Below are 13,364 nucleotides of genomic sequence, written 5' to 3' on the forward strand. Positions count from 1 at the left end.
CAGCACCTTGCCCCAAAGGAGAATGACACCTCTTGGCCTGCCTGGGCTCCGGGAATCCCGGGACGCAAACAGGAACCAGAACAAGGGGGCACAACGCCCACCGGTGGCCACGGTGCATGAGAGACCTACCTCCCGAATGGAACATATTGACACACGGAGACCCAGCCATGTCAGACACTGTAGTGTCACGTACGCATTCCGTCCCACACACCTGCCGCTCCGCCCCCTTTATCCCCGTGCCCGCGCAGGGAGCACAGCCGGAGAGAGCAGCCGGGACTAGGAGGTGGCTGCGGTAGAGGCGCCCCCAACCCCACCCCCATCCCCTTCCCATCCCCATCACTAAAAGTCTAGAGGACGCCTGCACCCCATTCCAGTCTCCCTTTTCCCTTCTCTATCCACGCCTTTCAGTCCCCCCCTCCCGGTCAACTCTATACTCCCCCAACACCCCCTCCCCTTCCTAGCCAGCCGAGGCACCAGCAGCCGCAGCCCGGAGCCGGAGCCGGAGCGGGTGAGGTGGCCTGGGGGGTGGGGAGAAGGGGGGAGGAGGATGCTCTTGGGGAGGGCTCCCAGGGCAGACTGAGAGGTACTAGGACGCTGCCGGAGCCAGAGCCGAAAACACCAACCGCATCCCAGGGGACCGTGCAGAGGCCACAAGGTCAGCCGGGCCAGAGGAATTGGGGGAGGGGGGCAATAAAGAGGGGAAGGGAGTCCAAGATGTCTTTAGAGCCAGGAGTTGGAGAGTGGTGGGATGGAACCGGAGGGATATTGAAGGAAAGGAAGGTTTCAGGGTGCTCCGGCCTGGGGCTGCGGAGGAAGCGAGGGGCCAGCGCTGACTCAGACTATGTCCAGGATGCCATCATAAAGCTCCGTCCAGTCTTAAGCGACAGTGCCCTTGAGAGGAATGAAGGTGGGGAACGAGTAGGGTTTGTGAATGCAGAAAGAAGGAAGGAAAGGAAGAGATCAAAGGGAAGAGGGATGGAGGCTGGATTAGGAGTATGGAAAACAACTTGCAACCCCTAAACCAGGTACCCTGGGGCCTGGCAGACTAGCACCTATTCCTTGGACAGCGCCTGGGCTGAGTGGGGAAAGGGTTCTAGATTTACTGGAGGACTGGTCTCTGGAGAATCCTGGGAGGACTTCCGGTAGGGGTCCAAACATGGAATTCACTGCCCTCCCCCTGACTCCCATCCCTCTTTGGGGCCCTGACCCCGGCTAGGCCGCCCCCCAGGGCCATATGTCGGAATTGCAACCAGGACCTGAGCCCCAACATGGGCTGTACATGCTGTTCCTTCTCGTGCTGGTCTTCTTTCTCATGGGCCTCGTGGGGTTCATGATCTGCCATGTACTCAAGAAGAAGGGTTATCGCTGTCGAACATCAAGAGGCTCAGAGCCTGAAGATGCCCAGCTCCAGCCACGTGAGTGTGGAAGAAGGGCAGCCCCATCACCAGGGACAAATCATCTTTTATTTCTTTTATGTCCCACACACATCTGCACACCTCACTAATACTCAGTGTACCTTATACAGGTGTCTTCTCTCCTACTCCTGGTGGGTGTATGAATCCCCCAGTGCTTATCTTGCAGCAGAGGATTCCCATCCCCTTTTTGTTCCCCTGCTGCCCATAACTCAGTGCTCATATTTTAGGAACATAAATCAGGAGCAGTTTTTGCAATTTAATTTGGGGGTCAGTGCAGTGAGTTCAGTAACTATTAGGTAAAAATCACAGTGACTCTGGGGCCCCAGTCAATTATTTTGATAATTTCATTGTAGGGTAGGCTAAAACAGAATCCCTGGGAAAGTAGAAAGGAGGCAGGAGAAAGAGAACAGAATCCTTGTTGACCTTTGGCAAACTACTTCCCACCTCACCTCTGTGACTCAATTTCCCCACCTATAAAATGAAGGGATTGTACTCTATGGCCTGTCAGGTACCTTGCAACTCCAAAGCTATAATCTATGATAGTCACTGATCTTGAGCCACCAGAGCTGCTAGGGAGTCAAACAAGATGGTCTTGAAGATCAAAGGTATTCCTCAGGCCAATGACATTGGGTCGGTCCCAATTGCCCTATCCCTAAAGTTGACACATTTCCTCACCTCCACAGCGGATGATGAGGATATGAATGAGGACACAGTGGAAAGGATTGTGCAGTGCATCATCCAAAACGAAGGTAAGTGCTTATTGGTGTCTACTCTTCAACCTTCTGCCCCATCTCTACATTCATGACATCCTCTTGCCAATTCTCTTTCACAGCCAATGCCGAGGCTTTGAAAGAGATGCTCGGGGACAGTGAAGGTGAGGCAACAGTACAGCTGTCCAGGTGAGCTGGAATTATGGAGAATTGCCCCAAATTCTGGTCAGGAAAACACCTTCCCCCTAATTGCCAGCCCCTGCAAAAACCACTACTTAGTCAGTTGAATGGCATCATTTGAGGGGCACCTAGAAGACTACTCCCAGATAGATAATTTGCTATCCAAGTGTCATTGCTTGAATCCTTCCATTCATTCTTTTGTTTTAAGCTTTTATTTTCCATCTTAGAATCAATACTAAATATTAGTTCCAAGGCAGATCAGGAAAGGCTAAGCAATGGGGGTCAAGTGACTTTTCCATGGTAACAGTCAGGAAGGGTCTGGGGTCAGATTTGAACCCAAATCCTTCTGAATCCAAGCCTGGCTATCCACCAAGGCATCTAACTGCCCCCTCCCCCTTAATTTTTTGTGATGTCTTTGGACATTGTCAATAGCCTCTTAGTGTGGATGAGATTTATGGGAGAATAGGGCAGATAACAAGATGGAAGGACAGGAAAGGGATACAGACATACTAAAAAGAGAATTAGGGAAGGCAGGAACCCAAATTTCATAATTTTGATGAAAGGTACAAAGACAGCAGGATAAGGGAAATACAAATGTATGGGTGAAAAAGATTCTCCTGTATTCCCCCAGCCTTGATGGTGCTCCTAGCCTGCAAGATGGGACTCCGTCTCACCACCATACAGTTCACCTGGGCTCAGCTGCCCCTTGTATCCACTGTAGCCGAAACAAGAGACCACCTCTCATCCGACAGGGCCGCTCCAAAGAGGGAAAAGGCCGTACTAGGCCAGGGGAGACCACAGTTTTCTCTGTGGGCAGGTATGGATGGCATACCCAAAGAGAAAGAGACCAGAGTTCAGGGTCTCCCATTCAGGTGGTACATCTGTTTAAGACAGTTGGACTGGCAGGGAACTTTATCCATGTTTCCCTTAGAACTTCCTGCCTGGAGGGTAGAGGGAAAGTAGGGTTTCCAGTAAGGGAGTGCTCTTAGGGGATTGGAGTTGAATTCCAAGACTCACCTTTACTGTCAGAAGCTATCAGATGACAGAAAATGGGGCTGGGGGGAGGTAGTGTTGGGAGTAGGGGAAAAGGGTTCAGAGAAGCTCTAACATTCCTGAGACACAATATATCCCCCTCCCTCCAGGTTCCGGGTTACACACATTGAGAAGAGATTTGGGCTGCATGAACATCGTGATGGCTCACCCACAGATAGAAGCTGGGGCTCCAGTGGTGGGCAGGACCCAGGGGGAGGCCAGGGTTCTGGGAAAGGGCAGATTGGACCTGGGACTCCTGCCACAGAAAGACTTCCAGCATCAGGACCAGAGGCTGGCGTTCTATCTAGTCCCCCTATACAGAATGGAAATGTCAGAGAAAGGAGCTTAACTCCTTCTCTAATTGAGAGGCCCTCTGGAACCATGGAAGACTTGGAGGCAGCAGCCAGAGAGAGGGACACAAGGCCAGTATTATCCAGAAGGGAAACTAATGGACAGCCAGCCAAACTGGATGCCTCAGATCTCCAGGTAGGCAACAGTCATATGTATGTATATGGGAATCAGAATGGGTAGAGCCACTGTCTTTATTTAGTAGGTCCATTTTCTGACTAGGTAAAGTTAGAGAGCTTATGGTACCCCTTTCATTCTTTCCTTCTTAAATATCAGGTGTCACCACCAGGTGGCTCAGGAAGGATATGAGGTGAGTCTGGCCCTCCTAAAATGTATTTGCTTCCAGGGAAGGGGAGACACCCCTCCACTTCCCTAAGTTGCAAGGTAAAATGAATACTTCAGCTACTGATGCTGATTTTAAGGAGGGAGGGGATAAGGGCACCACTGCCCCAAGGGGCACTAAAAGGGAAGGGCAACCAGAGGCAAAGTGTGAGTTGGGGGTGGAGAAGGTGGCTAAAGGTGGCAGGAAGACTATCCCCTTCCCTCTCCTTTTCCCCAAGCATCATCTTCACTCCCTACTGCAAGGATCAGTAGCTGGCTGGGCAGGGAAGAGGGGCAAGCATGAAGCCCCCTCCCACTCCGAAACAGCATTGCCCTCCAGGAAACAGAACAACCTCTCTTCCTGGGGATTCTATTATCTCGGGCTGGGAATGCAGAGTGGTCCCCAGCATCTCAATCCCTTCCCATCATTACATCCCCAGCCCAAGACAAGTCAAAGGTGGGGAGAAGTTGACCCTACATTCACCCCAAGGTCCCTCCTTCTCCATTAACTTGCTCCATCTGCTTGAGTGTGGCATCTGGGAGCAGGCTCCATGCTCAAAATGGGCACCTGAAGCAATATTCTCCATTAGGCCTCACTCTCAGCACACAAAAGCTCAGGCACTGGCCACTGGCTTGGGCTCCTTGCCCCTTTATTGCACTGTCAATAAATCAGCTCAGACTATTACAGCGGATATGCACACTGGTTCCCACAATTTCTGACCCCACCTACCCACTCACCCAACCCACCAGGGGCAGGGGAGGGGAGAGGGAGGTGGGAGACGAGGTGGGGCAAGTCACAAGTGGCCATAGCCTCAAGAAGGCAACCTGAAACACAGAAAACCTGACCCAACCATACCAGCTAGGTGTCCTAGGGCCCTGCCCCAGACTTGGCTTCTAGGAGGGGAGATAAGGTTGGGGAAAGGTCATCACACACTCTCTGATGGCAGCCACTCAACAATTGGGAGGCATCACTAAGAAGGAGGCTAGGACTTTCCACTGGGTTCAGGTGAGGGGTTCCAATCTCTCAGGCTCCAGAATTTTGGTGGGTGGGGGTGGGGGTGGGCGAAGCTACAAGAAAAATGCCAACAATCAGTGCTAAGACCCCCAAAACCAACCTCCTTTAGCCATCCTCCCATAAGTTACACAGCATTAGGACAGAACAGGCTGAACCATCTTCCTACACAGCCTACCCCAGGGAAGAGATCTTACCGGTCGGAGACGAGGGGCTGCTGGATCTACTGGGCCAAGGCAATCCAGTGGGTGGTCTTGGAGAAAGAGCAGAGGTCAGCAAACTTGATGCCCAAAGCAATAATTCCTCAAATAACTATTGTATCTCCCTGTGCTGGGAACTATCAGGACACAGGAGTCTAAAATAGGTTCTTAAGAAAACTAACTAGTTAGAGAAACAAAATTAACAGATGGAATAAAAGTATGCAAGAAAATGTATAATTAAACACTAAATAGCATAGTATAGACTATGGATGACATAGAAACTTAAAGGAGTGAGAAAGAGATCATTTCAAATCACAGAAGTCTTGAGGTAAGGTTTAGTTAGGCTGGAGAGCATGGAGAAGATATGCCAGGTGGTGATTTTGAGGTGGGTGGGGAATACAACACTGGCAACAATTTTTAAAAATGCTTTATTACAGCAGACTGTCTTTTGGAAGATTTGTGGATTAGAAGAGGGAAAAGTGGGGTAGGGCTAGATTAAAGAAGGCTTTAAAAGCCCAACAGAAGATACTAAATTTGACATGGTATAAAATATTCTTTCCCTATGAGTCCTCTGTCTCTGTTCCATCCCAGGTTCCCCAACTCACCCTCAGACAGGGCTCCTGCAGTCCTATCAGCAGCAGGGATGGGAGCTGGAGGAGAGAAGCTTGGCGGGGATGGGGATGGGAGCATCTGGGAGATAAGGCAAGAGCTTTAAGACTCTAGAAAGTTACTGAGGAAGTCAGCTCTTGGGGGAAGATAAGGAGACCTTGCCTCTCATCTTCACCCCACTTCTCTATCCTATACCAACCCTTCAAACCCCGAATACAAGTTGTAATAAAATGCCTCTACCCTGGGGGAAAATGCTGATGCCTATATTCTAAGCCTGAGCTAGCCTTTGGTGGGCCAAGAGCACCAATTACCCTATTAAGGTAGAAAGTCAGCTCACCTGTTCTTGGTCTGGGGAGTCTATGGATCCTGGGGGGCCCAACAACTCCTCTACCAATAGAGAAGGGAAAACTCCAACTTGGCCCCCAAACTCTCCCCTCCAAAAGCCATCATCCACACCACCCTGGGCACGGGGCAGCAGCCTGATCAGTGCCCCCTCTGGAAAGCTCAGCTCCTCAGCACTCTGCCCTATGTAGCTGTACAGGGCTCGGGCCAGGCACACTGCGAGAAATGGAAACAGGTAGACTATGAAGTGGCTAAAAGGGACAAGACATACCCACCTTAATACCCCTGGTTTCCTAATGTGCCCCCTCACCTGTGGAATTCTCCTCAAGGGGGTTGTCACTGTGGTGACCCTCCTGAGGAACAAGGTCTGGGAAGTCAAGGTACCGCTCTGGGACATAGCCCACCACACCATGCTGGTTCCGAGCCTGCTCGCAGTGGAAGAAGGGTGGGGGAGGCATTGGAAGTGATGGAGAAGGGAGAAATCCAACTAGATCAAAACTCTTATCCCCCCAGGACTGCTATCCCTCCAGGCCCTCAGCTCCATGTTTCCTTAGGGACCATCTAGAAATATTCTCCATGCTCCCCATCCCATCTCAGAGTCAGATCCCAGGGCCCTCAGCCCCTTCACCCCCATTCCCTAGGGCCCCAACACACCTTGACCCACTCGTCTGCATCACCATCTTCCACGACCTCCAGCCACTCCCCCTCTGTGATGGTCAACTCATCCTCCCGCCCAGCCTGAGCCCCACAGGAATGGACTCAGGTCTGGATCCTTCCCTCCCCACTCATTCAAGGGGTCCTCACTCCCCCACCCTGGGGCTCTCCCTAGCCCTACCCACCATGCCCCCACCTTATAGCCAAAGACAACATGTGCTGGGCAAGGGAGGGACCTAGTGGGGAGGGTTGGGGGTGCTGGCTCTTGAAACAGCTCCCCCCCCTCCTCACAGTCCTCAAAGTCTGACAGTTCTGCATCCTCTGCCTGGTAGGGAGACACAAAAAGGGGTATCAGCTCCTTGATCACAGGCTCCCACACCCAGAATTACATTCGATATTCATCAAAGATGTGCTTGCCCAACCCCAAATCTCTGCACCAGTTTCCTGATCAGGGTCTGTCTCCAAGTTGGTCAAGTTTTACCATGGGGAAAGGAGTCTTTGGGAACACCCTCAATCTGGAAGGTAGGGTCCTCATGGGTGGGAGGAGAGGAATCAGTGGAGATGGGCTTTTCTTTTGTGTACAGGGGAGGGAAAGTCTTGTCTCACCGTGGGAGAAAGGTCTCCTTTCTGGGACAGCCGAGCCTCACTGAGCCGCCTCTCCTGCTCCAGCTCTTCCTGGGCCTGAGTCATGGCTGGCCGAAGCCACTGCTCTATATCCAGCCCAGCCCCTTGCAGCACGGCCAGCCGAGCAGCCCCCTTCACCTGGCTTACCTGGCACATGGACAAGGGAGGAAGAAGAGGGTGGGTGATGAGCAAGAGGCTACTCTCTAGTTTTTCTACCTCCCCTCTCTCCTCCCTCACTGGCAAAGCATGTCCCAACCAACCCAACTCTTATAGCCAGGACCACTGAAGCAAGGGGATTTGGAGACCCCCGCCCCACTTTAGCCTGGCACTAGTCAGTTAGGCCCATACCTGAGCACGACGAATGCTTTCTTTAACTTCCTGAAGTCGAAGCTCCACTCCTGAGGCCTCCCGTTCTGGGGCCTGCTGCCTTTTTAGTTCTAATCGCTGTAGCACCTGGTTTGGGAAGAAGGGAGAGAAGAGTGGGGAGTGCACGTGATTGAAATCCCATTTTTAGCTTGAGATATTCTATGATTCTCCTGACAAATCATTTGCCTTCTCCACAGAAGGCCCCACTTTGGGCCCTTCTTTCCTTTCCATGCCATTCCAGACTTTCCCCAACTCACTCTCTGTCCATGACTCTGAACTTTGTAATCCCGTGCAGCTCTGTTGGCCCAGTGCTGAGCCTCCTTCTTCAGGCCACTCTCTCCAGCAATGCCTCCTGAGCCTCCTTCCAGCTCCAGCACATACACCTGGGCATGGGCAGGCATTGTTAGGAGGGGGATACAATGCCCCCATTTCCTCTAGCTTGATCATCTTCCATTCTCTCTTCTCCATCTCTCTGGCTCTGTCTTTCCTCTCTGTATCTGTCTTTTTCTCTTTCTTCTCTCTCTGTTTCTATCTCTGTGTGTCTCTCGGTCTCTCTTTCCAGGAGCAGAGGCTCAGAAATGAGGACACAGCAGGAACAAGGACAAACCCACATGTAATACTACACAGAGTTCTTAGGAAAATAAAATATGATAAAGTAGGTACAGAACTGTGCAAATCTAAAAGAACTTTGCAAATAAATTATCCGTTATCATTCCATGAGAATGGAAGTTCCTTGAGGGCAGAGGCTATTTCATTTTTGCTACTGTTTCTCCAGCACCTAACACAATGCCTTGTATCTAGAAGGCACTCAATAAATGTTTGTAGAATTGAATTGAAAGGTCACAGACACCAATGTGTGCATACAAAGTAAAACATCTACAGATAGAGAAGCCCAGCTGGATAACTTTGGGGAGAAATGTGATGATACACTTAGTAAGGAGACCTGAAACTTGGAGAAGATAGTGACCTCAAAGACTCCATTCCTTAGACACACAGCATCTGGATTGGTTTCAGACTAATAGAAGATACTCCCCACACACAAAAACATTTGTCCTGAGTCTGGTCTGAGGAAAAGAAATGGAAGAGAATCTCACCTGGTCAGCTCCCATTGGCTGAAACTGCTGTAGTGGTGTGGGGGAGAATACTCCAGGCTCTTGGAGAAAGTGCAGCAACTCTTGTTGCCAGCTTACCTGAGAGCAAGGGAGAATGGGGACAGGTACTCATGGACCATTGTGGGGAGAGAAAATGAGGAAGGAAAAAGATGCATGGTGGGGACAAATGGAGAGAAGGGCCTTCCATGATGAAATCAAATAGAAAAGATCCATGTTGAGAGAGACTACTCTGGGGGATTTGTTGGGAGCAAGAAGGGAAGATCTAAGTGGGAGGTAAGTAGAGATCTATATTGTTGAGACAGGACTGTTGGGTATAAAAGATGAGGTTCTATGATAATGGGAGGGTCTACCTATGTAGGAGGGCAGGTTTTTGGTGCTGAGGTAAGGATGGGGAGGGCACTGACCTGAGCAATCACCTGCCCCCCACGCTGGGCTTGTTCCAGTTCCTGTTGTGCAGCTTCCAGTTCAGTGCGATTCAGCATGGCCAGAGGGTCACCCAGATGCTCAGATAGGTCCCCAACCAAGCCCTAGAGGAAATTCCAAGACACTAAAACCTTGACCTTTATCTCCTTATGCCTAAGCTTGAGGGAGGAGAAAGAGAGTCCCTTATTTCATAGCCCCCATCAGGCAGCAGCATTGGTATACATAAGAGAGACAAAGGTGGGGACACTGCAGAGTCTGGCTTACCTTGAGCAGAGCAGGCAGCTCTTCTTGGTAATAATGCCCAAGGTGGGCATTGGTGCTTGCCAAACTAAGCAGGTATTCATTCCGGGCAGCACTCAGTTGCTGGGAGTACTGGGCTGATTGGGCTGAGAGCTAAAGGGGCAAAAAGAAGAAGCAAGCATGGGACAGGGGACCCTAGAGCCCCAGATGGCCAACAGCCTCTTCTTAGCCCAGATGTAGAGACTAGTTTATTACTTCCCAGCCATGTGTTCTAGCCATTCCACATCTTCCCTGAACCCCACCTCCCCCACATCTGACCTTGAGGCTGAGTTTCTGAAGGCTGGTTCGAGTATGAAACAAGCCGTGGTCACTTCGATTCAGCCTAAAGAAGTTAGGTTTAGGGCACATAGAGAAGGAAAGCAAATAAGGAAAGGGAAAATGCAAAAACCTTCAGTCTGGAGAAATTCATCATGTTATATTATGGTATGTTATGGTAAATTAATAATTTAATTAAATTAATTAACTTAATCAATTAGCCATATTATTAATATACTCATATATTAATAATATAGTTAATTAATCAACTTAATGATTTAAAAATCTAATTTTTATAAGGTTTCAAGGTTTACAATGTTTCCCTCACTCTCCCATGAGGTAGGAAAAAAATATTATTCTGATTTTACAGATGTGGCAAATGAGGTTTACAAAGATTGAGTAACTCCCCCATGGTCTCATAGCTAACAAACACCAAAGCTCACATTTTAACCCAAGTCTCCTGACTCCAAATCCATAGTACCTTGCATTGCATCACATACTTCTCTTTCTGCCTCATGCTATCCCTGCTCTGGAGCTTCCCCCACCCTCAGACTTCCAAAGCTCCCTCCCAAGACTCCATTTTCCCAAAGCCCCCACCTGGCCTGGACATCAGCAGCCTTTTCCTGAACCAGGCTCCACACTCTCTCTCGCTGCCCATAGAGCTTCCGGCTCCGACTCAGCTCCCTCACAGACTCCAGCACTTCAGCTTGGGCCCGCTGCAACTGCTCAGCACCCTGGGGGTACCTCCAGGACATGGGCACCCTCCCAAATACATGGGTATCATCACATCCACCTTACTCCTCCCTCAGATCAAATGCCCCCCTTTCCCAGGACTTCCTCCCCTTATAGTCCTCTCTTTTCAGGTTACCCTCCCAAAGCCACTCCCATACCTTCCTCAGCAGCTGCTCCTTGGCACTTCGACCTGTGCCCCCTGCCAAGTCTCGGTATCGGTCAGCACAGAGAACTCGGGCCTGGCCCCCCGCCATGGTGCCCTCCAGCAGACATCTCCAGGCACTAAACACAGTTCTGTTACATTGCCCCCCCAAAACAACAACAATAACCACAACCAAGGTCAGAATTGGATTGGGAAGGTACATTAGATTTCTGTGATCCTTAAAATCTTAGAGAAACAAGGTTTTTAATGTGTATTACCCCTTCCCCCAATAAGCGAAATGCATTCTTTCCCCGGTCCCCTCCCCTGATTCCCTACAGACCCATCAGTCCATCAATCGATCTGCCCATTAGCTTAGCCACAGGGATCACTTGACAGCCTCCCCACCCCCATTCCCACTGTCATGTCCTTGCCGGGTCAGCCTCCTTCCTACCTTAGCTACAGCATCAGCCCCAGCCCCAGCTTCCCAGGTTCACCTGAAACCATCTATACCAGACCCAACTCTGCCCCCCTATTCCCAAGGGCTGCTTAGTATCTACATTTTCCAGCTTTCTCTGGGTTCTGGGACAAAGTTTTCCACTTCTTCCCCTGTTGCCCACCTGCCATCAGTCTCCAAACCCCGATGTCCCTCTTTCTTCAGGAATGGCCCGGCCAATTTTTGTAATGCCTGAGGGGAGAGCCCATCATTTATATAGTCCCATATAACAAAACCAACTGGCATCACCACCACCACCACCTAGGGAGAGATAGTCACAGCTCACAGTTCCTTGGGGAGCCTGAGAAAGAAAAGGTACTAGAGGCACAGAATTGAAAAGAGTTCTAAATATATATGGTGAGGATGAGATCTGAAGGGGTATAGATAGCAGGGTACTCTGCTCAGGGCAGAGATATGAGGAGCTACCCTTCGGAAAAACTATTCCTTACCTGTCCATATTCCCTTTCAATGGCCGCTCGTTGTTTACTGTAAGATCTGTGGAAATAAAAGTTTATTAGCCTCTCAATCTTTCCTACACCTCCTAACACCTACTGCCAGCAGCCAGTCAGTCCAGCCTCTAGAGGTTAAAGTTGGGGAATTTGGGTGAACTGGAATATATAGAATAGGGGAGTAACTTTAGTGTTGTCTATACTGTCACTTGTCAAAAAAATTAGACTCTAACCCCAATGAGGCTGAGTTTGAGATAGGCAGGACGCTGGGGAAGTACACTTTGGTTTCTGTCAAGATGGTAGAGGCACATGAGATGGCTGAGGTTTGTGAAAAAACAGACTTTTTCCAATAGGGAAGAAGAGCTTTTTCTATGTGCATTATCAGGGGAATTTGGGAAGGTGGATTTATACATACTTGGCAGAAGAAGAGGAAATCATGTACACAGTGTAGGACAATTAGTGGGGCCAGGAGAGGTTTTTTGAGGAGTGGGGCTATAGGTGATAGGGATATCTTTAACTACAGGATGTGAACCTATGTTATAAGAGACCATATGCTATAGTGTGTGCTAAGGTAGAGAAGTTATTATATAGATACTGCACCTTCTACATCCTTTTCTTAGTATGTCTCAGATCTGTAGAACAGTTCATAACATCCTATCCCCTTCCTCTATTCACTTCCTCACCCTCCATCACAACACAGTCTGAAGTTGGGGGTTTCTATGTCTGGGTAGTGTTTGTGAGAGGGTTATGTCTGTCCATTGGAAAGTTATAGCAACCAATTTTGAGAACATATGTCCAAGTCTGAAGCTACATGTGTAAAATGGTGGGAGTGTATCTATGCGTGTGGCAGGTGGTCAGTGCGGGTTGAGGTGTTAGAGACAGTGGCTGATGCCCTCCAACAGGCCTAGCTAAGGGTTCCCTTGGATCTCTAGAGGAAAGAGTCTACCTGATGTCCTCCAGCAGATCTGCCTCTCTCTGCTGCCGGCTCTGTAAGATGTTCAGCTGCTCCAGGAAGCGAAGCTTCACCTCCTGGACCGGCTTCACCTATAAGGAAGGGGTGAGTGAGGAAATCTATTCCACTGGGATAGCAATAGGGGCTTTAGCCCTAATTCTGGACACACTCCAACTTTACCCCACGTGGGGAGGGGGGGATCGAGGGGCGGGGACCAGGAGGCGGGGCTGTATTCGTTTTCTCGCTCCCTCTCTCGTCCTTGACCTCCAGGCCCTGGCATCCCTTCTCACCGGCCACCAGAGAGGCTGCTGTGCCCCCAACTCCCCGAGCGTACTCACTTTTCGCGGCGGCGGCTGCATCTCCACTCCGTTTGCAGACCGGGCCGAAGCCGAGACTCTGACTCCGGAACTCCTGGAGGCCCCACCCCTCCAGACGAGCCCCGCCCCCGGTCCCCCTTTCCACCTCCTCTTCCCCTGTCTAGCCCCAGCTCGGGTCCCAACTGTGCCAATTTGGGATGGTTGGGGACGAGGAAGCGAAGGACGGGGAGGAGCCCTGCGGAGCCTGGCGGGTGAACCAGGAGGGGAGTTCAGGGGCCGCAGAGACGACGCGGCGTCTGCGGGGCGGTGGAGAGAACCTATGCTAGGGAGTCTGGACGCCTGGGTTCCATTTCCGGCTGGGCCACTGACTCAACCC

General features: G+C 50.5%; 2 protein-coding genes across 9 annotated transcripts; one reads left to right on the forward strand and one right to left on the reverse strand.

Annotated features, from left to right (window-relative positions):
• The first annotated feature begins 535 nt into the window (after nucleotides 1-535).
• On the forward strand, nucleotides 536-8,550 carry RELL2 (RELT like 2). Of its 8 annotated transcripts, XR_001628045.2 has the most exons (10): nucleotides 892-1,025; nucleotides 1,217-1,415; nucleotides 2,099-2,164; nucleotides 2,248-2,314; nucleotides 2,937-3,122; nucleotides 3,448-3,823; nucleotides 3,962-3,995; nucleotides 5,192-5,289; nucleotides 7,408-7,624; nucleotides 8,376-8,550. XR_001628045.2 is itself a non-coding variant. In XM_001377986.4 (8 exons), the coding sequence occupies exons 1-7, from the start codon at nucleotides 996-998 to the stop codon at nucleotides 3,992-3,994; spliced, it is 957 nt and encodes a 318-aa protein (XP_001378023.2). In that variant the 5' UTR covers nucleotides 892-995; the 3' UTR covers nucleotide 3,995; nucleotides 4,246-4,698. The 8 variants fall into 8 exon arrangements, 2 of the variants coding, with proteins under 2 accessions (XP_001378023.2, XP_056677741.1); XR_008917323.1 differs by having other exon boundaries at nucleotides 5,192-7,624; XR_008917324.1 differs by lacking the exon at nucleotides 5,192-5,289.
• Nucleotides 4,634-13,334, reverse strand: FCHSD1 (FCH and double SH3 domains 1). Its single transcript, XM_007473789.3, has 20 exons — nucleotides 13,010-13,334; nucleotides 12,666-12,763; nucleotides 11,720-11,765; nucleotides 11,395-11,462; nucleotides 10,794-10,929; nucleotides 10,501-10,637; nucleotides 9,907-9,970; nucleotides 9,613-9,741; nucleotides 9,330-9,452; nucleotides 8,908-9,003; nucleotides 8,071-8,196; nucleotides 7,796-7,900; nucleotides 7,430-7,594; nucleotides 7,020-7,148; nucleotides 6,824-6,907; nucleotides 6,480-6,594; nucleotides 6,165-6,385; nucleotides 5,824-5,908; nucleotides 5,216-5,271; nucleotides 4,634-5,074 (listed from the first exon to the last, which is right to left on the reverse strand). Exons 1-20 carry the CDS (start codon nucleotides 13,028-13,030, stop codon nucleotides 5,009-5,011), a joined length of 2,070 nt encoding a protein of 689 aa, XP_007473851.1. The 5' UTR covers nucleotides 13,031-13,334; the 3' UTR covers nucleotides 4,634-5,008.
• Nucleotides 13,335-13,364: the final 30 nt, after the last annotated feature.

This window comes from Monodelphis domestica, chromosome 1, assembly GCF_027887165.1.
Source record: "Monodelphis domestica isolate mMonDom1 chromosome 1, mMonDom1.pri, whole genome shotgun sequence".
NCBI classification, from domain to species: Eukaryota; Metazoa; Chordata; class Mammalia; order Didelphimorphia; family Didelphidae; genus Monodelphis; species Monodelphis domestica.